At 35.2% G+C, this 25,747-nt stretch overlaps 1 protein-coding gene across 6 annotated transcripts in view; it reads right to left on the bottom strand.

Moving 5' to 3' along the window:
* Positions 1-346: 346 nt before the first annotated feature.
* Positions 347-25,747, bottom strand: part of Bclaf1 (BCL2 associated transcription factor 1) — a 33,383-nt gene continuing 7,982 nt past the window's right edge. The window contains exons 3-14 of one of the 6 annotated variants that reach the window (XR_016536469.1): positions 23,004-23,117; positions 20,707-21,612; positions 18,184-18,849; positions 17,877-18,046; positions 15,633-15,738; positions 13,962-14,046; positions 11,548-11,723; positions 10,274-10,454; positions 9,209-9,355; positions 2,833-3,045; positions 2,627-2,715; positions 347-686 (exon numbers count right to left, since the gene is read on the bottom strand). Coding sequence is in view for 4 of the 6 variants with exons in the window: in XM_090338068.1 (XP_090194194.1) it covers positions 2,710-2,715; positions 2,833-3,045; positions 9,209-9,355; positions 10,274-10,454; positions 11,548-11,723; positions 13,962-14,046; positions 15,633-15,738; positions 17,877-18,046; positions 18,184-18,849; positions 20,707-21,612; positions 23,004-23,107 (2,760 nt within the window). In the remaining 2 variants the exon portion in view is untranslated. Of the gene's footprint in view, positions 687-2,377; positions 2,716-2,832; positions 3,046-9,208; positions 9,356-10,273; positions 10,455-11,251; positions 11,415-11,547; positions 11,724-13,961; positions 14,047-15,632; positions 15,739-17,876; positions 18,047-18,183; positions 18,850-20,706; positions 21,613-23,003; positions 23,118-25,747 lie in introns of those variants that run through there. The other 5 variants (XM_090338068.1, XM_090338069.1, XM_090338071.1 and 2 more) reach the window with 5 other exon arrangements.

Below are 25,747 nucleotides of genomic sequence, written 5' to 3'. Positions count from 1 at the left end.
GTTAGTGTGGTAAGAACTGCACAAGATCTTACTAAAGGAAACAATCCTTTAGTTATAACTAAAGGATGTAAAGGAAGGCCCTGAATTAACAAAGGAACAGGAATAAACTACAAATCTGGAATGCCTGTTTGTTAGTAATGATTTGCTTATTTGTAATTTCTCACTTTCCCAGAGGAAGAGCAAATAGTAAAAAAGAGAGCTGAGGAATTTTGATCAAGATGTACCACTGAATTACTTATATAACTCACATAGGTGAGTTAACATTCTACAGTCTAGAAATAAGCAATAAAAATTAATACGGTAGAATACATAATGATTTCAAAATTAGGTAAACAAACAGCAGCTGTTACCACTTATGACATTTTATTGGCATATGACAATTTACAAGGGTCCCTGTTTATACATCACACTGAGTAAAAATCGTTTAGCCATCCACATTCATCCTTATTGGGTAATATCAATTTCTCAAATTATTAATTCCCAACAATGATTTCAACTGTGACAAAAGGGAACAACAGCAATTCCTTAAAGTAGACTGCAATTGGGAAAAATGTATTTTGCTTTGTGTTATTAAAATTCCTAGGATCTTGAAAAGCATACACACCTAAGAATTGAGTCATGGCCTTCTTAAACATCTTTCTTATTTTTTCTGGGAAAATCCTTTGGTTCATTTTTATTTCTTTGCTCTAGGCAAAAGAAAGTATGTTAATGCAGCTATTCGAGTTATTTTCTGGTACTTGTCATCTAGTAACTTTACCAAAGGAAGCAACTCAGCTTTAAAACATGTCACAGAATAGAATTAAAATTGTGGCTTATAAAAATAAAACACATTACTTGTTTATATGCTTAGCACTGAAAAAGGTACCATAATGGTAATATATTGTAGAATTCTCATTTTCACCCTCTCTATATTGTCTGGAAGGATAGTCTTTTCTTAAGTAGCCAAAAGTAATAGCAAAACCTCCTATAAATAATTTCTCAGCAAATTCCATTCTTCCCTACTGTCTTAAACCAAAATCAACACCTGCATAAACATGAATGGATTTGATGTCTAGTCAATTAACTAATCTGTACTCCTGTAAATAGGGTGGTCATGAAAATTGTGTGAGGGGTTAAATCCATGTTGCTTTAATCAGTATCATTCTGAATGCAGTATTAGTTATGACTCAAATAATGCAACACATACTTGGCTTTGGTGGATATCCATTCTGATTTACTAATTTCAGAAATTGCAAGAAAAAAATGCAACACTATGGGTCTTAAGCCAAAGAAAGTATATGCTAACTTTGGTGTGGTTTAGTCTTGTTTCTAATCCCTCCTAGTTAAAAATCCCTGGCTGTAATCAAGATCCAAAACATATTGTCAAATCATCAAAACTGAAGATTTAAAGAGCCATATATTTAAGAGCTTTAAAAGCTTACATTAATAGACTGAGCATTTTTAATGCAAAAATATACAAGTAATCCAGCTGAATTCAATGAATCTGACTTCCTTTATATATTAAAGTAAGAAAATAGACAACACTGAAGTTTACTACTTTACTCCTTTACATAAAAAAAGAACATTTAAGATTAGCTACCTAAAGAATAGAAAACATAAAGGTCACATTACAAATTATAACTGAAATGGGGGAAGGGGAGAATCAAGTTAGATCAATGCTACAAGTTTCCTGACAAAATCTTTTATTGGTGGTATTAGAACATGTTACTTAAAATAGTATACCAGTGAATACTTAAGTTGCCTGCCACTTCCTGTGATTTCACTACAAACTAATCTTCGGCTGTTCAAAAGCTCAAATAAATATTTAAACTGTCAGATAATGTACTGCATCAAATTATTCATTCACACCACACCAGAAGTATAGGTTTTGTTCTTTGAATACTAACATGGTGCCCTCTGCCCCCACCCCTCCCCACCCCATGGGATGAAAATGGTTTTCAATGTCACCACAAACCAGTTTCTCAAATACCTGATACTTAAGACCATGACTCGAGCTATCAAAAGATTCTAAAGAAAATACTAAATTTTGAACTCAAATAAGACTTCTAAAAAGGACTGTTTTGTATGCCACTTCTTGCTTCCATTAAAAGTAATATTTTCTCAAATCTTTATCCTCACTTAATAGTTTTTACTTTTTTAGGGATTGGCAAAGCTTGTTTTTTTTTCCTTATATATTTGCAGAAATGTTAAGCTGGTTTGACCAAAGTAACAACTTTGTGGTATGTTTCAAACACCAGTCACCCTAGAATGTAGTGTTCAAATTAAGGACATGGAGTTAAAATTATTAGTGTGGTCACTATAGACATTTTCTCTTCAAGGATTTGTGTGTAGAGCTAACGTTTACTTCAGAATAAAACAGTAACAAACAGGGAAGAGAGAATCAGAACTGTCACAGAGCTGTACTTGACCATATCATATAGACAAAGCAGAATTACAATGCATGTAACAAAAACAGTAAAAGTTCTTTTTTAAAAGTTGATAGTTACAAATATGGTACGTAACAATTTTCTACTTTATTTCAGTACGATTTTCAACATACAGTCTACTGTTTCTTCAAGGTATTTGAAGACTTTAAAACAAATTTCTAGACTACTTGCAAACAGTAAAATTTAAGTAAAATGCTTACATTCTTATATGAAAACAAAAATCAGGTTAAAAAAAATGGTGGGTGCAAGTTCTGCTCTCTGTTGCAATCTTACTTCAGAATCACTATTCCTAAAAGAGAAAAATAAAGATTAATAAAGATATGGAAAATAGAAGTAAACTAACGATCATATGTTCACCGTGAACCCACTGCACAGAATGTTCAAATACCAAGGAATGTAATTTTACCTTTTCTTCTTTGCGTCTGTCCTTCTTTTCTTCAGTATTTTCCATGGTCTCTTCTTCATCTTCAACAATCCCATCCCCTTGGTATTTGTCATGTGTCCATTTTGGACTACTACCTGATTTTTTGAAATTAAAACGCCCTCTGCCACGTTGAAAAGTACCACGACCTCGTCCTCTTTTGGCCCAATAATCCACACCATCATCTCTGTCATCATGCTACAGAAAGGTTAAAAAAAAAAGAAGAAAAAAAATCAGTCTTTCTTGTAAAGATGATTTCTTCTTTAATTATATAAATCATATAATTAGTCCTCTAGAGATTAGTGATGTTCTGAAGATAGTAAAACAAAGACAATTTAACTGATTATTTTAAAAGCAAAGTTCCATTGTCAAAGAAAATCATACCTTGCTGCTTAATAACCTACCAAGAGTTCCACGTGGGGAATCTCCCTGCTAAATTATTACTAGTTTTCAATATTCTGATTTTTTTGGGGGGAGGGCCAGTCCTGGGTCTTGAACCTAAGGCCTGAGCACAGTCCTTGGGCTTTCTCAAGGCTAGAAGCTCTATCACTTGAGCCACAGCACCACTTCCAGCTTTTTCTATGTATGTGGTATGGAGGAATCAAACCCTGGTCTTCGGACATACTAGACAGCACTCTACCACTAGGCCACACTCCCAGCCCTATTCTGACTATTTTGCTTATTAACATAAGTTTATTCAGTATACTCTACCAGTATAGCTCTTATTATACACTATTCCAATGAGATAAAATAACCAATGTGTCCCCACAAAAATAGCTGTCATAAAAATGTCCTACATACAAACCAGATTTTTAAATCTCATCATGAAATTTAAATATAATCTTCTGGGCTAGATGGTGAATATCAAATCACAATAGCATAGTTCCTAGTTAATATACCTCAACTACTTTCTTCTATACTGTATTTCTTAGTATAATATGCCTCAGCTATTTTCTTCTGTGCTGTAGCTATTACATTTGAACTTTAGTTTGTTGTTACTATATTTAAATAGATATTCTCCAACTTACAAATTATTCACAAAACTGAAAACTACTTGACTTTGTAGTTGAGTAAAAAATTATCACATTCCAAAATACAAATAAAAAGATCTAACATATGCAATCTAATTGTTACCACCTACATCTAGGCATATTAACTCTTATTTTGTCACTAACAAAATGGTTATTAAGGAGAAAATTGTTATTGTTTAATGTAAATAACATTACATATCCTGTGGAATACCCAATAACCCAAGTCATTAAAACTTTTTTGTCAAAACAGAATGTCTTTGTATAGCCAGTTAATACAGAATACATTCTTACATGACACAAATATTGGAATATAAGAACACTACAGAGAAGAAAGGACTTCCTAACTTTTCCAAGCTACTGAAAGGGAATATTGGTGACTCTTGAAAGATTTTTGGAATTACCAAAGGTACAAATTTAAATGTTAGGAAAACCTTTATTTCAAAATACACTATTATAAATAGTCCGCTACTCAAAACCATTGCCTACTCAATTACATTAATTCATGCTCCCTTATGGCACTAATACCCAACTGTATTGTCTTCAGTATTCCTCTTGGGGAAAGGGGCATGTACATTTGGAAATAAAATGGTTTTAAATCTTACAGAAACCACAACCACACATAGCAACTTTTATGAGAATTTATCCCCTCACATTAATAATATGAAAGCACCATGAGAGAACAAAAATCAGAAAGGCACCTGGCATAGCATTCAATGAAAGGTCATAATGGTATTTCTACAGTTCTTTCTATGAATAATGTTGTTATTCTGCATTCTTTACATACTTACCTAATCCTCTCAACATTTATATAAAATACTCTTAATATCCCTCTTTAACTGATTAAAAAAAAAAAGGCACATTAAGCACAGAAACCAATTCCCAGATATACTGGTGTCAACAAATGATTAATATTATTAGGCATCTTGGAGTTAGCAGAAAAATGAAAGGCAGTGGCAAAACTAGATGCCAGAGTTAAATAAGCAATTACCTTTATATACATTATCATTTGAAACTTTAGTTTAAAAAACAAAGCAACAGCTAAAAAAAACTCTGCATGAAGTGGTGGCTCACACCTGTAATCCTAGCTACTCAGGAGGCTGAGATCTGAGGATCAAGATTCAAAGCCAGCTTGGGCACAAAGGACCTGAGACTCTTATCTCCAATTAACCTCTAGAAAAGGGAAGTGGGGCTTGGCTCAGCTTTGAGCTGAAGAGCCCAGGTCCATGACCCACCCTACCCCCCCCCCTCAAAGAAACACTAAGCTGGAGATCTGAGGGAATCCTAATAGCTAGCTATTTAAATTTTCTGATGCTTACTATATTCTTAATGTTCAAATTCTTACATCTAAGATTTCTTCCTCAAAATTAAGGATCATTTCAGATATTTACTCACAGGTTAAGTATGTTATAAAAGAAGCATATGTCAGAATGAAGATCTTCTGGATCCTCTTATCTCCTTTAGATAAAATTAGCAACTTTCAACGGACTTGACATTCTTCCTCTGAAGACATCAACTCAAAACTAGTAACTTGTGCACTTCAGTACTATCAAATACTGCTTCATTCAACTCTTCATACTCAACCCATCAAGGCTGTTCTACTTAATACTAGTATCTTTCCCAGAATTCCTATTATTGAAAATATTACCATCTTCTTTCATAAATTCAAATTGTGACATGGGAAATTTGAAATACAATACAACCAAATGCTACTTAAGTTGTACAGTAGTTTCACAAACCTGGCTCTGGAGTTCAACTCATCCGTTCAAGGTCTAACTCTAATCTTACAAGCCATATAATTGTCAAGCTACTTAATGTCCGTTTCTTTTTCTGTAAAAACAGATTACTTTATGAATATTATATGATGAGTAAGAATATGCAAATCACTTAAACTCCTACTATATTGTTTAATATTAACATTTCATGAACGGGAGCAAAATTTTTATGTTGGCCAGTTATGTTAAAGAACCTCAGGAAAATATGAATATATAGATTTAAATCTCAATGTTTTCTAACTTGCAAACTGTTTAGTTCCATTCTCAACACTTGCTAAACAAGTCACAGTACCTTTATCTAATATGCAAAAATTCAAACATCTATGTAAAACCCAAAACTGCCATTTCATTAGATCCTAAGAATAAAAATAACTATGGTAGTTATGTACAAAGTGTCTTTTACTTGATATTTTACTCAGTATCAATATGTGATATATGCACAGCTAAACTTTACACCCAGACCAAATATTAAAGTATAGCTCAGAATAGCGATATATATACACTATTGAGATAAATTGGGATTCTTTAACACACTGGTATTATCAGTAAAACTACCCCCTACTTACAAGCCAATTTAAAATGATTATGTCTCCATTTAAGGAAAAAAAAAACCTATTACAGCAAAATCTGATTAATAGGTAAGTTTTCATAATAATTACAATCTCCTGACTCACTATTCACTTTCCCTTAACTATTTGACTTTTCACTTGGCCCACTTGTCTGGCTTTTGTATCAGGGGGATCAGTTGTGGGACTTGAACTCTGGACCAGGGTGTTATCCCTGAACTCGTTAAAGAGATCAAGGCTATCACCCTACCCCTAGTAGTGCAACAGAGGCACTTTGGCAATTCTCATCTCATCCTCCTGAGTAGCTAGCGTTATGGGTGTAAGCCACAGGGCCTGGCAATTCTGATATTCTCCCTTTTCTTGTTGGTCATAGGGCTTGAACTCTGGGCCTGGGCTTTGTCCCTGAGCTCTTCAGCTCAAGGCTCTACCACTAGAGCCACAGTGCCACATCAAACTATAAGATCTTATCACACCTGTAATGGTGACATAAAATGCTTCTGATCTAACATTATTGGATGAATCTTCACTTGATTTCCCTCAGTCACTTCAAATTAGGAATAAAATTTTCTCCTGTCTTTCATCTTAAATTCATTCTTCTCACTATCAACATCCAACAAAGACAGTCACACAGTTCCCATAAATGCTTTCTCGTATTTTCTAAAATGTAGTACCTTACTTCAAGTCAGTAACTCTAAAATCTTGGAAGTACCCTAATCATCATGCGTTTTCTAAAAGTACTTAAAACATAAATTTACAGACAGGGAAGCACAATAACTGGGTACAATGGTATATGCCTGTCATATGGACAATATAATAAAGCACAAATGAAGGATCACAGTCCAGGCCCAATTGGGCATAAAGTGAGCCCCTAGCTTGGAAATAACCAATAGGAGAATGACTTAAGAGGTAACATTAATCAAGATACATTCATCATACATGGAAACTGACATGCTCAAAAGGCCTTTGTACAACTCTTTAAAGATAAACAGAAAAGGGAAGGGGCCAGAAAAGTACTCTAGTGGAAGAATACTTGCCTAACAAGAACAAGGCCCTGAGTTCAAACTGTATTAAATAAAATTTCTTAAAAATACCTTAGGGTACAGGTCTTTCCCACCTGTAATCCTAGCTATTCAGGAGACTGAAATCTGAGGATCACAGTTCACAGCCAGCCCTGGCAGGAAAGTTAGTGAGACACTTACCTCCAATTAACTACCAAAAAGCTGAAGTGAATGGATCTAAGCACAAAAGTGGCAAGAATACTAGTCTTGAGCAAACAAGCTCAGGGTCAGCACACTGGCCAAACCTAGGACTGGTATAAAATAAATTTTTTAAGTGATGTCTCACAAGGTACCAGTAATCGACTATTCCTGGCTAATTAAGAGGCTGAAATATGAGGATCAATGTCCAAATCCAATTTAGTCTAAAAAGTCTATGAGACTATATTTCTAACTTCTTCTCTAATAAAAATCCAGATGTAGAGGAGCAAAAATCTAAAGGAGAGCGCCTTGGCACTAAGTTCAAATTCTGAAAACAAAAAATAGACCAACCTTTTGAACTTAGCTCTTTTATTTCTGCAATGTCAAACTCTAATATATATACCCTGAGTTCCTAAGCAGAAAAAGCAAGTACTGTACATCATTCACAAGAACACTTTCAATCTGGGCTGGGAGTTTGGCCTAGTGGTTAAAGTGCTTGCCTAGCATGCATGAAGACCCGGGTTCGATTCCTCGGTACCACATACATAGAAAAAAGCCGGAAGTGGTGCTGAGGCTCAAGTGGTAGAGCTCTAGCCTTGAGAAAGTCCAAGGACAGTGCTCAGGCCCTGAGCTCAAGCCCAGGACTGGCAAAAAAAAAAAAAAAAAAAGAACACTTTCAATCTATACCAAAAGAGGCAAATGAAAATTAATTTCAAGTATTGTCAATCTTCTAGAGATTCACTTCAGAATAGTTTTACACTCCAATAGACCAAGTCCATCATAATTCAGCTTTAATAAAAAGTCAAATTAAGAAAGCATCTCTGGTTAGGTGTTTGGCCTAGTGGTAGAGTGCTTGCCTAGCATGCACGAAGACCTGGTTTTGATTCCTTGGTACCACATACATTAAAAACAACAACAACAACAACAACAACAACAAAAAACAGAAGTGGTGTTATGGCTCAAGTGGCAGACCAATAGCCTTGAGAAAGTCCAAGGACAGTGCTCAGGCCCTGAGTTCAAGCCCCAGGACTGGCAAAAACTAAAAAACAAAAAATTAAGAAAGCATCCTTTAAAACACTTACCATTTTCTTTCTTGCTTCCACCAAACCACTTATATTTCAAAACTAGCCTCAGAAACATGATTTCACTGAAGAGGTAGGACAAAGATAAAATTCTCTGATACTTTCAACTCTTCTCTTCCTTATAATGCAGGTCAGTTTTTCCCCTTGACAAACTACAGAAAAGCATAATCTAAAGATCCCAAACCACAACCTCATGCTCTAACTTTCAAAATCTACTTGAGGCAAAAGAATCCCCATCAAAGGAAGATAAAAATCAGTGTATCCTGCGACTGCATTTTCCAGAATTTTTTTATTTTCCTTTATTCTAATAAATATGATAGCATTCCTAAGATCCTAAATCTTTTCCTGAGTTTCATTTATAGAAATAGCTGTGATGAGAAGTTACAATTAAACAAGTTTCTATAACTATCTCCATCTTATAGACAGATGTGAAAAATATGTTAAAACTCAACTACAGATTATGTAATTCTCTGAATGTTACTTTCAAATGAGGTATACTATTACTTTACCCTTATCAGTGTAGCCTACTTCTAATTTCAAGGAAAATATAAACAAAATTAAGGGACCCACATTTTCAATTTTGAAAAGTTATTGTTTTAATGGTTTCGCAAGTTATGGTGAATTCTCCTTGTGAATATCTGTACTCAAATGTATTCACCTAGTATGTTCTAACAATTAATGCAAACCAAATAAACGTAGATTTCTAACACCCACCAAGAAGTACTTCTTGCTCTTTGGGGTATATTCTGGATCCCATTCCTCTTCCTTCGGTCTCTTTTGAAAAGTAGTATTTGAGTTGTTTGGACCAGTATTTGTCCCAGCAAAAACTCCTCTGGCTCTTCCTCTGCCTCTAATTCGAAACTGATTAACATTAACAAAATCATTTAGTAATGCAATCAAAGGTATTTAGTTACATGCAAACTCTAAATTTACTGCAGTAACAACAAAAACATGTCCTGAGTTTCTACCTAAATATCTAAATATCTCAATCTCAGCCACTGAGGATTGAAAAGTGGCAATTAGGCAAAAAAAAAAAAAAAAAAAAACTTTTGGTACTCAAAACTGAGGTTTAAAAAAAAAAAAAAAGTTAGAAGGCTGCCCAAACCAATATTTTTAAATAAAAAATATTCCCCATTTTCTAGCCAAAACAATTATCTAGTTTTTCTGAATTACCCAAAAGTAGGAGCCCTTAGTGTCTAGCCACTTCTGTCACCAAGTAAATGTTCTCTTTCCCAAATGACCTAATTAATGAACACTATTAAAACCCAACTAGATATAGCCCAAGGTAGAAAACTTAATCTAGATGTGAAAAAGATACACTACTTTTTGAGAATATTCATTATAGGCAATTTTACATGGAGATAATATATGTAGAATAAAAGAGAAAGTTACATTATTTTTCTATAATACACAAATAAGGAAGGATTTGAATAGGTAAAAATGAAGTAATTGCGATACAGCGATGAGCACAAAATTTTTAGCTTTTTTTAAGCAGCCTTTTGACCTGTAAAATAAAGCTCAAACATAACACTCGTTGAATCTTGGGTCTTTAAGGACTGTTTACACTTCCAAAGTAAGTTTGTATTATACAGACTTCAAATTCTCAAAATGGCATTTCTTATTAAATAGGATACTTGAAATGTCATTCATTTTCCAAGACTAATTATAAGATTAAAAATAATGCCTCATAAAACAATCGCTAAATCATCTATTTGATAGTATTTGTATATACTATTCTAAGGTAAAAACAAATGATCAAAGGTAACTTTCATTACTTACAAAGGTTCCACGTGGTCTGCTTATTCCTGCGAAGCCTGAGTATTCCTTCAGTTCATGGTGAGTTTTAAAGTCTTCTTCTCTTTCCTTCTTACTCTCCTTTTCTTCTCTAGAGCTGGGAGATGAAGGTGATGCTGAAGAAGATGATGATCGAGAATGATCTTGTTCTCTACTTTTATGTTTACTGTAAAACAAAGGGAAATATGGGACTATTTTTAAAAACAATTAAGAACCCTGTTGGTATTATAATAAGAGGAATATTTTTAAGTCAAAAAACTATCCCCTATTAAAAGTATTACATAAGTAAAATACATGGGTGTTAAACCTTTGACACAGTCTACTTCCATTCTCCTGTAATGTTTGTTTTGTCACTAACAAGCATAGTATAGCCTGCCAGTTAGAAACTAGTAAATGGTTTGTAAACTTCAAGAATAAGCTTCAGTTCCTCAATATTTTAAATTAATTTATAAAATCTTTTTATTTTAAGGAAAGGAAAAAAAGAGTGGGAAAAAGAATGTTCTAAAGGCCAAGTTTCAAAATTAACTGCAGTTTGTACACCCTGAATGAGAACAGTTTGTATGATTTGGGCCATAACACCAGTATAGAAATAAAATAGATATTACAAGTACCAGCCATATGTTTAAAAACACGAGTAAAATTCACCATGTACCTAATGAACAACAAAATAAACAATTATCTATAATACTTTGTATTCATATTATTCAACTCTAAGATGATCAAATTTACATGAGTCTAATAATGCAACACCCGAAAAGGTCATACCTGGGGTAACTCTTACCACTGCTAACAGTATCCATGGAAACATTATTTGAAAAACTAATACACATCACTAGTTCTAGTCCTTCCTCCCCCCCAATTTTTCCCATGTTAAACCACTAGAAATCAGTTTAAAATTCTTGTACTCTGGGTGTTATGAGTTGAAAAAGTGCGGAATCAAGCATAACGAACCAAAGTTCTTACACAAACTGTTTCTAGAAATGCACTGCATTGAAGTCCAACCTCCTGATGTAGCCTGGATAATAGGACACATTAATTTGTCATTTTTTTTTTCAGTGTTAGCTTGCTATTCCAAAGTTTTTGTCCTCATCCACCATAAGCCGTGTAAAAGACAAATACATTTTTGCTGTAAAACAAATAATTTTAATTGTTTAAATTTAAACATTCGATTACACAGTCAAAATTGAAAGCAATTAAGCTGACAATTATTAAAGGCTAATTAGAAGCTAAAACCTAACTCAGACAATTTTAACAATTACCTGTCATCTTTGTAAGATTTGTATTCCTTGTAATCTTTTGAAGATTTTTCCTGCTTTCTTGATCCACTGGATTCCCTGGAGCCCTTGGAATCCCCCCGTTCTTTACTTCTTTCTTTTCTACGACGATCAATGTCATGCCGAAGATCAGCAGAATCACACCTTAATTTTTTATCTCCCTACAAAAGACAGATGTAATACATAGATTTCAGTAAGAAATAGAAATACATGTGTGTGTGTGTGTGTATATATATATTTATGTACATATGTAGCTAGATTATGGTTCTAAAAAAGAATGGAGCATAATATACTACCATCATTTCAAGCTTTTCTTAAAATGTACCTACTGCTTTTACTAAACATTTGTGTAAAAAGTAATGGGTCTAGAAAACTAAAACTACATTCTACTTTATAGGATTTACTCAATAAAGCAATTCATAATAAACTTTGGTAAATGCAAAGTAAACATTTTTCCACTTAGTATATATCCTCATCCTTCCAAATGGCTTCTTAATAGTTTAACAATGATAGTTTGTTATGATAAAGCCTTGTTTATAAAGGTAAAAGTATCCTAAAATAATAGTTCTCATTAACTATATCAATTATCAAGTTTTTCCCAGAGCAGTTGACAAACCCAATTAAAAAACACTTCAAAAATGTCTAATTTTCATAACATGCAAGAATATAATTAAACTAACTGAGGTTGAACAAGGTTCAAAACAAATTGAAAAGATATTATTCGCAATCCTGTACTCAGTATCTTGGGCCATATACTGCCCTTTCTCAATTCAGGTATTGCAACGGACATTAGTTTAACTGGGTCACAGTTCACCTCCTTCTTGTTCCATTGCTTTTTCAAATACTATATAATTTAGGAAGATGAAAAGAAGCATCTAGGAATGAAGAGAAATTATACATCAGTAAGATGCTAAGCAATGTGGATATCCTTGCTAGTATTCAACAATTAAAAAGTATTTACCCAGGGAAGTTTAACTTTCGTAAGTATTCATAATACTCCAAGTGTATATACAGATACACATATATATACAACTTGAAGATATAATCAAGTTGTAAGAACTACTCACCTACTTGCTCCTAGGGAAATGGGGGAAAAAAAACCTAAGCACAAGCAAACCAACTTCCTAATCACCTACGTGTGACCAAGTCCATAGAACAAGATAAGGTAAGTAAAACTACTTTGAAAACTGCCATATATATATATATATATGTATATATATATATATATAAAATACAGGTTAAAAAGATGAAAAGTGAAAACCAATGTCATATCCACATGTCCATCTACCAGTTAGCGCTACTCTCTCTTCTACAATGAAATTAGGTCTGAGTAATGAGCACAGAAAAGAGCAGGAGTATCGAACAGATTGTTGGGAAAATGTAATTAAGCAATACTGAATCCAAGGTACTGAAGTTACAAAGGAAAAAAAAAATATTCACATTTTATACAAGTCTGCTTTTTCCAAAATCAATGTCCTATATACAAAGAAATTACTGTCAGTTCTAGATTCCACATCCAGTAAGTTAATGATACACTACCACTGAAAAATTTGTACAATATCACTATCAAGAATAGCTTCTATAAAAGTGGCAATATTAAAGAATAGCTAAATTACCCTAACTCTGCAGCAAATATATTTCCTCTTTTATTTGAAAGAATCCAGGTTCATAAAATAGATATTCCAAATAAAACAAATACTGTTGGCCATAACAAGAAATAAGCAGTACTTGCAAACATCACTGGTCTTTTCAAAACAGGTGTGTGATCCCTTCCTTGCTTCTCTGTACATTTTTACTACTATATATTTTATGGCCTCTTCCATTAGCTAGTCTACTAATGTCAAATGAATTATCAGAGTATTCTTAACCATTGAATGCCATTCTCACCAAGGCCTTTATGTATCCCACCAAGCTCATCCCAGTGCTTAATCTTGTAGAGATCCCTTTCTCAAGTATAAAGCCCTTTCTCAAATAAATACTCAAATACTGAATTTTTGTTCCAAAGGTTCACTCATCAAGCAGTTCTCATAATGCATACTTCTTAATCCTTATTAAAAATCCTAAAAACAAGAGGATAACTTCTTAATACCAATATTGTTTTATGCAAATTTTAGATCTTCCACTTACTTAAAAACATTGTAGAAACCATAATTTTCCATATAAATTGCTTTTATACACTCTGCCTACCCACTGATTCTATATCTTTTCTTAGATCTGGTATTTTCCTTTCATTAACATTTTAAAAAATTATTCCTGGTTTAAGATACTTTAATGTCAGCTTAATTTTTCCTAACAACATAAATACAATAAAACTATAGGTTAAAACAAGCACTTTAAAAGTCTTAAAAATTAATTTCAACTTTATAAAAAGGGGGAGGGGCATTTAAAAAAAAACATACCTTCTGATTTTCTTCTTTAAAAACTCTCTCTTCCCCTGCTAAACGAGTATGCTTCCTCAGGGCACTTGGAGAGATGTCAATTCTCCTTAATGTAAAATAAAGTGTTTGTAAGTTATAACAATTTTCTGCTTCAAAATAACACAGCACTTTCCACTGTCATGAGAAAACTATTCTTCTAATTTATTATGGTAAGTCTTAATTTCTTCACTTTTGTGCTAGTCCTAGGGCTTGAAATTAGGGCCTGTGTGCTGTCCTTGAAATTTTTTGTTCAAGGATGGCATTCTATCATTTAAGCTACAAGTCCACTTCCAGCTTTTTGGTGTTCTATTGGAGATAGGAAACACATGCCCAGGTTAGCTTCCAACTACAATCCTTAGATTTCAGTCTCCTGAGTAGCTAGGATTACAGGCCACTAGTGCCTGGTTACTCAGATAAAGATGGGGTGGAGTTATGGCTCAAGTGGTACAGCATAGGCCTAAAAAGCCAACACCAAGTTCAAATTCGTTTCACAAAAGAGGAGAGAGAGAGAACATGAATATTAAAATGCTTCAGCTAGATTTTATATAAACACAGGTTACATTTCAAAACATCAAATTTTATGTTTTTATTAGCACATAAACTTGTACAAGGGGAGTTGTCAAATTGTCAAACATATAAACAATGTATCTGGATCAATCCTGACCCTTTTTCTCCAATATTCTTCCTCATCTCATACCTCTACTGAAAAGACTTCACTGTCTTACTTTCACACACAGACCAGTCATCTTCAATAGCCATCTTAGATACCACCCCCATGAATACATCCCAACATACTTTCAAAGCAAACATTTCAATCACAAAAAGTTGAAATGTATTTTTTAGTAAGTATTAATATTTAAGTAGTAATCATGAAAATTTACCCCAATGACCATACATGATTGGTGGCTTGTAAGAGTCCTGTATTTTCACTTTTTGGGGGGGACCAGGCTTGGGGTCCGAACTCAGGACCCAGGAACTTGGGCTTTCTAAAGGCTAACACTACTACTTGAGCCACAGGATCACTTCCAGCATTTTCTGTGTATGTGGTACCAAAGAATCAAACCCAAAGCTTTGTGTATGCTATGCAAGCACTCATTACTAGGCCATGTTCCCAACCCATGGACCTTTAGTTTTAGTCTGTACTTTTCATTTTCAGTATCAACTGAAATTTCCAAGTACTAACTTTGAAGTCACCACCAAAATCTTATCAATTAAGTAGTAAACACTGCGTTACTTCAAACCAGCATCACTAATTATGACAACCACCCAACTAAGTGGACATTCTTCTTATTCTGTAAATTAAAAAACTAATGTTCAGACACTAAATAACTTGTTCTCACTTTAGAACATAATCATCTCACTTCAATTTCATGAAGTTTTCATGAAAAGCTGTTCTACCTCTCACCAATTACTTTTTAATCATCCACCTCAAAACACCTTTGCCCTCCTCTCCCAAAAACCTGGTAATATTTAAGTTCTATGTAGTACATAATGATTTAGTATTTTAAGCCCTAAAAATTGGCAAGAAAAATGAAAATGTGAAGACTCTGAAATACATTTATCCAACATATACATTCCAACTAAAGCTGGAATGTATCATAATAGTATACTTCTTCCCGTCATTTCTAAATGTAAATTCAATACGACACGTACCTGTGTATCTCAGGGCTCTTTTGCCGCGCACTATGCTCTTCAGTGGATTTCTGATATGAAGTGAACCGCTCGTTCAGGGTCATGGCAGGTGATTTGAAGTATTGCTCTGTTGATTTAGGAAAAATACTGATGAATTAGGCATCTTTTAAAACAACATGTCATTTGTGACAGAAGGGCATGTAGCAGGTGAAAAGAAAAATATTCTCAAGAAACCTAGCAGAAGAAAATAAAATGTTCCAAAAACCCTCTCACTTTCCTTTTTAACTTCATTAGTAAAGATCCTTACAGTTATCTGTCAATACTATTCATAATCCAAGAGTAAGCAGTAAATAAAATCAAGAATACAGCTCCACTTCGATGCACTACTTCAAGCAAAATTAAAAGTTACAGAAATATGTGATGCCCTCAGACCTTACTAATTCATGAATTAATGAACCTACTTCATCATTTACAGAAAATATGAAAAAGCACAGATAGTTTGAGTAAACTAATAAAATTATTTTAAGAATTATGCTAATATCAACAGAAATGGCTTCACAAAAAACAAAAACTGAACACTGGCATTCAATTGGAAAAACTTAAATCAATTTACATTCACAAACTTCTCTAAAAATCTGGCATCTTGGCAAACCTGACATCTCATGATATCCTTCCTTTGTCTTTCTTTAAACAAGTTTTAAATTAGTAATGTATCAATGATGATTAGTTTTAAACCAGTTCAAGATATGCTGAAAATGTAAAATAGTAAGACGTATACATGAAATGTTTTATTATGAAGCAAGCTATCTGCTTTACAGGTCAATGTACATCTGTGTCAACTTACCGCCCAATATCCAGCACATGTCTCATAACCAATCATTAAAACTTGAAATGGCCACTACAAGGGTAGTGCCTCAATAATTCCATGAAACCCAGGAATTTGAGCTAGCAACTCAGTTTTTATGCCATTTTTGCCAGGAAGACAGAAGATTCAACTTTGCCTGTATCTTTCAACAGCTATTTTACTTTGAAACATGGATTTTTGCCATTTCAAAACATATTCCAGGACCTAGTTACAATGAAAAAGAAAACATCACTGGGCATTTTCAGCTCTATATAAAGAAAGAGCTGTTCAGATCGGTTGCACAACACCAATTATGAAATATAACTACAGTTTTTTTAAAGTTAAAAAAAGAAAAGAAAAAGGGGAAAAATTTATCAAAATCTGATCTCAAAATTCAATAAATTGTAAGGACGGCAAAAAAAAGGGAAAATGTACCACAGTAATAAACTGGTTCACAAACTTATAAATAGCAAAATAGCAAATTCTTTTGAAACCATGTTTTAAGTAATTACAGCCAAAAAAGAAACTCAGTAACTATTTACTGGTGAAACATTAAGGACATAAGGAATTCCTAGTGACAAGTTTCAACTATGAGTTACTGTGACACTTTTAAAAAGGCTTTAAAATACTAATAGCCCATAGGACATTGTCCTGAGAACCTATTAAACGTAGAAACCAAACAACACAACTAAGAGGTCCAAAAAGCCATACTCAAAAAAAATTTTTTATACTAGAACGTAACTGATGAACAAAACTCATTATTTCAGTTGAAGTGCACACACTTATCTCAAGACTTTAAGAAATACTCTATTATTAGTCACTGCTTGATTAATCACTAACATGCTCAGAGTTCTTTGAAAGTCCTAGTAAACTTTCTCTGGCTTATCACTCTTAAAAATATAGAATTATAAACGAATTAAGTAGCAAAAAGAGAGGAAGTAATATGCTTCCTGTAGTTTCAGATTCCTTTAATTAAACAGAAAAATCTGAGTTTACAAAAATTAACGTCATAAACTTATGCCAACAGAACAAGTAAAGACAATTCTTTTTTCTGCAGTTCATTTAAAAAAGATTTTCAGGGTAATGGGTACCAAGACATGTGAAAGGGTATCAATGTATGTGAATTAATGCACCTTCTATCTGGCAAATATCATATAACCCTTTTATTAATTACAATAAAAAATTAAAAATAAAAATAAAAAAGATTTTCAGCAGTACACAGTGTATTTTTAAATGATAAATTTTCTACCATTTTGGTCAGTTTGTCTTAAGTATCCTCAGGAGTTTCAATACCTGTGCCACAAAATTTTTTTCAAAATTTTAATAGTAATAATGCATACCCACTAGCCTTGAGACACATTATTAAAACTTTTTTATCTGCATGACAGAGATACTTATGATACTAAATGTACTTTCCATACCTTTAACATGATGAACCAAGGACACAATGTGCTGTATGAAAGACTCTGACGTGCTTTTGCTGGCCTGAGGCAACTTAATGTGGTCAAAGATGGACCGGAATTCTTGTTCCTTCTTGACAGAATGGACAAGTGTACTAGCAAGTAGCCTGTCTTTAGTCAAGGAGGCAGGTCTGGAACATATCAATAACACACACACACACAAACAAAATACACCATTGGTTTTAATGCAAAAACTTCCTGTTCAGAAAATAAAACTGCAATACAAACTACCCATAAATTACTTACAGGGCATCAATGTGGAATTTACCTGTTAGAATCATCAAGAGGAACAGGTGCCATTTTGAGTTTGACTTCAGGACGATGAGAATCACTGGCTATCATTTTGATTCTAAGTGGACTCTCCTCCCTGAAGGTAGATTTTTCTCTTGCATCCAGATTCTTATGTAGAGGGGGACTGTAATCAAAGAGGTCTTTGAGCTTTTCAGACTTTACCTGCTCAGGTGACTGAGTTTCTTTCTTTACTGTTATTCTTTCAGAACTTTTGTCTTCTTCCTTGTGTTTGTCTTTTGCAGTGCTAGGCCTTTCCACTACATATCCAGTCTCTTTAAGTTTATAACTTTTTTCTTCTCTAAATCCATCAGTTTCTCTATTGCCTTTCATGGAAACTTTGGACTTGTACTTGGGTCCTTCCTCCTCAGTATTGCGGTGAGATGCAGTCGCAAAACTTTTACCCTGATCTGCAAGTACTGATTTCCTAAACTGCCTATAATCCTCTGTTTCCTCTGTGTCTTCCCCTTCTGAATCATTAAACTTCTGTTTTCCAGATTCTTTATCACTGAAATAATCTAGGACTTCCTGATCTTCCCATTCTCCCTCTGTCCTCCCTTTCTCAGATCCTTTCTCCTTGGGAGCTTCTTTATCCCTGGTATTACCCCTATCAAGCAGGAATACTCGAGACTCTTCATCTGTGAACCTGTGAATAAACAAAGAGGATAGTAACTCTGGATTGCACTTATTGCGGATCACTTGCATATATTTCAATTCATTGTCCTAAAAATCAATCAGTAATGAGAGAAAATAGTATTGAAAATTGCTGAAGTTTCCACTTAAGTCATTAAAAAATTCACATAAAACTTGTCTTCTCCCTGAAGGTTTTGTTTTTTTTTTTTGGGTGGGTTGTAGGCTTGAACTCTGGGCCTGGGCGCTGTCCATGAGGTCTTCAGCCCTACCCCTGAGCCATAACCCCACTTCCTGTTTTCTAGTGATTAACTGGAAATAAAGAGTCTCAGGTTCTTTAGTGCCCAGGTTGGTTTTGAACTGCTATCCTCAGCTCTCAGCCTCCTGAGTAGCTAAGATTACAGGCATGAGCCAATGCTACCCTCAAATGCTACCCTCAAAAATCTCTATTTAGGCCAGGAGTTTGGCCTAGTGGTAGAGTGCTTGCCTAGCATGCACATAGACTCAGGTTCGATTCCTTGGAACCACATACTTAGAGAAAGTCAGAAGTGGTGCTGCGGCTCAAGTAGTAGAGTTCTAGCCTTGAGAAAAAAAATCCAAGGACACTGCTCAGGCCCTGAGCTCAAGCCCAGAACTGCCCCTCCCCCAAAAAAATCTCGATTTAGTCATAATTCCTAATGCTACAAAAGAATATGAACCAGAATATAGAATATAGAGAATATAAACCAGATAAACTTCTAAAACACACATTTAACTTCTGAGGCCATACATTTAATCTATTTCTACTTGGATGTTTGTTTGGTTTTTTGCCAGTCCTGTGCTTAAGCTCAGGGCCTGTGCACTATCCTTGAGCTTCTTTTGCTCAAGGCTAGAACTCTACCACTTGAGCCTCAGCACCACTTCTGGCTTTTTCTAAGTATGTGGTACCAAGGAATCGAACCTGGGTCTTCGTGCATGCTAGGCAAGTACTCTACCACTAGGCCAAACTCCAAGCCCCATATTTCTACTTGTAATTATACTCAAAATGTCACACTTTCACTTGTCACTATAAATAAGAGCTTATAATAGTAACACTGTTGCTCTGAATCACAAAATAATTCATATAAAATCTTACAGAAAATGATTTCTGGCAATATTTAATAAAAGCCCAATATAAGCTCAAAAAAAAATCGAGGTTCCAAGTTCCTCATTTTTTAACCAATTTTCATTACGCTGTTACCAACTCTGTCTACAATATTTGATAAGATAATCTGAGTAAATTAGAAATATCATTGTCAGTGTAAATTAACATCATCTTTTTTTTGGGGGGGGGGGAGGATCCTGGGGCTTTAACTCCCTGAGCTCTTTAGCTCAAGGCTACCATCTCACTGTTGAGCCAAGCCCCACTTCCCATTTTCTAGAGGTTATTTGGAGATAAGACTCTCAAGTCCTTTTGTACCTGGGCTGGCTTTGAACCTTGATCCTTAATCTCAGCCTTCTGAGTAGCTAGTAACATCATCTTTTCTAGTATCAGGCAGAACTTGGCAATTTATATATATATAGTACCCAACAAGAACACATAAATTGTAACAGGTAGATCATATGCAAGTGAAGGAAAAGCTTTCAATAATCTAACACAAATTCTGTATTTAGTTTTTAACATGTATCATTGATTGTACTCTGTTACTCAATTTCTTCTTGTTTGTAATTGTTAATTCTGGACTGATAAAAAATGAATAAAATTTAAATGGACACTAGCTATCAAAGCACTTAACCTTTCAAAATTTTCTGAGTAAAAATAGTTGTGGAATGCTGCCATAAGCAGGAATAAAAATGGCTAAATATATTAATGAAATTTTACTACTATAATTATCTCAACTCCTGTAATTATTACCTTTTTAAGAACTTTCCAGTCTTTGCAGTTTCCTGATCTCCATCAGGATAAAATGAAGAACGTCCCCTAGACTCATCTCTTGGAGCATTCTGTGGTGTGATTGTCTTTGCAGGGCTTCTTCGTGAAGGGATATGATGAATTGGACTATTCTGGGAAGGACTGTACCGACTGGATCCATTTCCAACAGAACCAGATCCAGATCTTTCAGGACTATGCTGAATGGAATGTGAATGCTGAGAGGGGGTATTTTTTGCAGAGTGGACTGTACTAAGCATAGGGGCATCTGAGCAAGATGAACTTTGACTAGGTGGTGTAGGAATAGGTGAAGGACTATGAGGTGACCTAGGACTATTATCATAAGCTGAAAGGCCAGGCCAGATATCACCAGATGTGGCTGATTTGTTAAACTCATCGATAGATTCAGATGGATCATGTTCAAATGTATCCTTCGGTTCCTCCTGTGATTTACTTTTCATCGGACTCTCTTCTTGAGGTTCCCCTTCAGGTTTTTTGGTTTGTTTTTCCTGAGATCCTCGTCTTTTAGAAACAGGAGATTTGCTATATGGGGATGAGGAACGAGATGATGATGATCTTGGAGACCTAGAGGATCTATATGACCGACGAGATCTGCTTCGAGATCTTTGAGAAGATACAGATCTTCTTTTTGGACTCCTGGAACGTGAACGACCTCGTCGAGGACTTCTTGAGTGCCTTCTATTCCAAACAGGTCTATAACCACCTCGATGATATCTACCTCCTCCTCCTTGATAATACCCTCTACCCCTTCCTCTGTACCCGTAAGGTCGTCTCATTCCTCTATTATTTCTGTAATCTCGACGATAATCTCTAGAATATATACGATCTCTACTACGAGATCTTGAATATGTTCTGGAACGAGACCTAGAACTAAAAATAAAATAAATATCAATGTGAGAAAAATAAAACATTTTCTAAAGCCTCATTCGTTAATTGTGTCTAATTTTTAAAAAACAGATATACTGAAAACTAAGGCCTAAGAAATGAATGCACAGAAAACTAGATAAAAATCAATGTATCAAGTAGCATGTATTAGTAAATTATATTTAGGCTGGCCCTTAAAGAGATAAACTGGCCAATTATCCTTCATTTTCAACAAGTGACTTCTATTTTCTGCACTATTTTATGCAATAATATTTGAAGAAAAACAACCATTTATAAAGCAGTATCCTTGAGCTGAAGAAGAGCTCAGGGTCAGCGCCCAGGCAAGTTCAACCCTCATAACCCACCAAAAATAAATAAATGAAACAAACAATTAAAATCAAGAGTCAAGGGCTGGGAATGTAGCTTAGTGGTAGAGTGCTTGCCTAGCATACATGAAGCTCTGGGTTCAATTCAGCACCACATACACAGAACAAGCCACAGTGGTGTTGTGGCTCAAGTGGTAGAGCGCTTGCTTGCCTTGAGCATAAAGAAGTGCAATGACAGCATCCAGGCCTTTAGTTTAAGCCTCAGGACTAACAACAATAAAAGAAAAAAAAATCAAGTATCAACTATAAAATATGCTGCCAAATAATTCTTACATTTTGCTATCTCTTGGATTTTTTTTCCTTTTTTTCTTTTCTTTTTCTTTTTTTGCCAGTCCTGAGGCTTGAACTTGAGGCCTGAGCACTGTTATTGGGCTTTCTAAAGGCTAGCACTCTACCATTTGAGCTACAGCACCACTTCTGCCTTTTTCTGTGTATGTGGTACCAAGGAATCAAACCAAGGGCTTCATGCATGCTAGATAGGAACTGTACCACACTAGAACATACTCCTGGCCCACTATCTGTAATTATTGGTATAAGGCTAACAAAGAAATCCATTCTATATTAGCATAGTACAAAAATAACGATTTTGGATCTGGAGTAAGCTCACTAGATTTAAATCCAAACACTGTTACTAAGTTGTAAATGAGGAAATTACCAATCTTTTAAATTCTAAAATGAAGACAACAGATTCATGTCACAGAATGATTTCTTTGTTCCCAATCCTAAGGCTTGAAGTCGGCCTGAGTACTGTCTTTGGGCTCTCTCAAGACTACAACTCTACCACTTGAACCACAGCACCACTTCAAGCTTTTTCTATGTACGTGGCACTGAGGAATCGAATTTGGGTCTTTGTACATGCTAGACAAGCATTCTTCCACTAGGCCACACTTCTGACTCAAATTAAGTAGCTTTTAACTGGTTTACTGGCCTTGTAGATGTATGTATGTAGCACTCAATATTAACAGTTATCACCAATTTAAAAATTCGACACATTAAATTCACCAAATTCACCTGTATCTCTTCTTTCTAGAGTGCGATCTTGATCTTGATCGAGAACTAGACTGTGATCTAGATTTTGATCTTGAAGAATGTGATCTAGAATTGGAGCGACCCATTTCGTTTTTCCTAATCAAATGAAAGAGTTAAGATTTATGAACAATCAATATTCATGTACAGATAACAATGAGATGATTTAGTACATTTTGATCAAAATTTTGTTTTCACCCCCATGACCGCTATTGTATATTGATTATAGAACAAAAGATTTCTATGGATTAAACACGTATGGGGGGAGAGAGTTACAGAAGCCAGAAAAAGCAGTATAACTGCAACAGCATAATGCCAAAACAAATGAGTACCTCCTCCATAATCAAAGGAAACTGTATGACATTATCATAGATAGGAAACTTAAACAAAACACAAAAATAAACAACAGTCATCATAGTAATTTACTTTTGAAATGTAACTAACCACTCATTTTTATATATATTATATATTGTGTAATTTATATATTGTACATAATATGCATTATATATAAAATATTGCTTTGTGGTACGCATTAGAATAGTCTCCTAAGTAGAACAAATATCAATCTCTGAACAGCTACAACTTATATGACAATGTCTAGTCCTATAATTTGCAATAAATTCAAAAGGGATTAAATAAAAACATACTAGAACTATCAAAGAAAAAGGAAAAACTGAATTTTAACATATCACTTTATAAAAAACATCTAAATTTTGTGATTTGACACCACTGATTACAAATACCATTAAGTAAACACTGACATAAATGTCTCTTCAAAACATAACTTTAAAACATATGGTAGGTGCCAAGATGGTGGCCCAGGGTACAGTGCTCACCTAGCATGCACTAAGTCCTGGATTTGATAACTCAGCACCACATAAACAGAAAAAAGCCAGAAGTCACTCAAGTGGTAGAGAAAGGACAGTATCTAGGCCCTGAGTTCAAGCCCCTAGGACTGGCAAAAAAAAAAAAAAAATAGATAAATGATGGGTGAAGTAGCTTACAAATGTCTAGTAACTTGGAGAAGATCAAGAGGATTATAGTTAAGAGACCACACTAGCAAAAAGTTCTCAACCAATAAAAAGCCAGGGATGGTGAATGTGCTAGCTTTACAGGAAGCCTAAATAGGATCAGTTCAGGCAAGCCTAGACATAAACAGAAAATCTTACCTCAAAAATAAAGCAAAGAAACCTGGCACTGTGGCTCACACTTCTAATCCTAGCTACTCAGGGAGCTGAGATCAGAGGATCAACTGTTCAAAGCCAGCCCAGGCACTAAAGATGTGAAACTCTGATCTCCAATTAATCAATAGAAAAACTTGAAGTGGGGCTGTGACTCTGAAAAGCTCAAGGACAACACCCAGGATTAGGGGCAGGGTGGTAGCCTTAAGCTGAAGAGCTCAAGGACAGAGCCCAAGCCCAGAGTTTAAAGCCCCACGACCATCAGTAGGTAGGTAGGTAGGTAGGTAGGTAGGTAGGTAGGTAGGTAGGTAGGTAAGACAGACAGACAGGGCAGAGTAGCCAGGAGTTTGGCCTAATGGTAGAGTGCATGCACCAAGACCCAGGTTCCATTCCACATGCATTAAAAAAAAAAACAACTCAGAAGTGGTGCTGTGGCTCAAAGTGGTAGAGTGCTAGCCTTGAGAAAGCCCAAGGACAGTGCTCAGGCCCTGAGTTCAAGGCCCAGGACTGGCAATCAAGCAAGCAAGCAAGCAATAAAACAAAGAACAGGCACTGCTGACTGTAATCTTAGCTATTCAGGAGGCTCAGATCTGAGGATCACAGTTCAAGGCCAGACAAGTCAGAAAGAAGTCCACAGAGAGTTATTTCCACTAAACTATCAAAAAGCCAAAAGTGGAGATGTGACAAAAATGGTCAAGTGCTCACCTTAAGCAGAAGCTCAAATATACCACCCAGGCCCTGAATTCAAGTCCCAGTACTGATTCAAGCAGAAAAGGGGGAGGGGGAGGGTGGAAGAAGGGAAGGTAGGGGAGGGAGGAGGGAAGGTAGGGGAGGGAGGAGGGAAGGTAGGGGAGGGAGGAGAGAAGGATGAGAAGGGGAGGGAGAAAGAGAGAAAAGTAACAAGAGTTGAAGGTTGAAGGACTGGCCAAACATGATAGCTCAGGCCTGTAATCCTAGCTACTCAGGAGGCTCAGATCTGAGGATCATGGCTCAAAGCCAGCCCAGGCATTAAAGACCTTGACATTCATCTCAAGGTCCCAATTAACCACTAGAAAACTGGACATGGCACTGAGGCTCAAGCGGTAGGGCAGAAGCCTTGAGCTGAAGAGCTCAGGGACAACACCTAGGCCCTGAGGTAGAGCTGAAGAGTTCAGAGACAGTGCCCAGGCCCAGAGTCCAAGCTCCACAACCGACCCCCCCCCCCCCCGCCCCCGAACCAGGAAAAAAAAAAAAAAGAGTATTATATACTCTGAAAAATAATGCAACATCAAATTTACTGGAGAAACAAAATGCTCAGAGATAGCCAGCAATCACAGGGCCAGCAATTTTAAGTGGATACATTTAAGATGACCACAATATCAACAGGTGATTATGATATTATTACAGCATAGAACTACCTTTTCTACTTCGGATATGATGCTGCATTTTTATATTTGTTTACATTTCTCTCACCTGCAAATGTAGCCATGACACCTGAGTATATGTATGTGGACAAGTTGTGTTTTATCAGACAGTTTTATATTAGAAAAGGAATATATTTTATGTATT

Source organism: Megascapheus bottae, chromosome 8, assembly GCF_031878675.1.
Source record: "Megascapheus bottae isolate mThoBot1 chromosome 8, mThoBot2.hap1, whole genome shotgun sequence".
Classification (NCBI taxonomy): Eukaryota; Metazoa; Chordata; class Mammalia; order Rodentia; family Geomyidae; genus Megascapheus; species Megascapheus bottae.
Note: the sequence above shows the minus strand (reverse complement) of the source record. Positions and strands in the feature narration are given on the sequence as shown.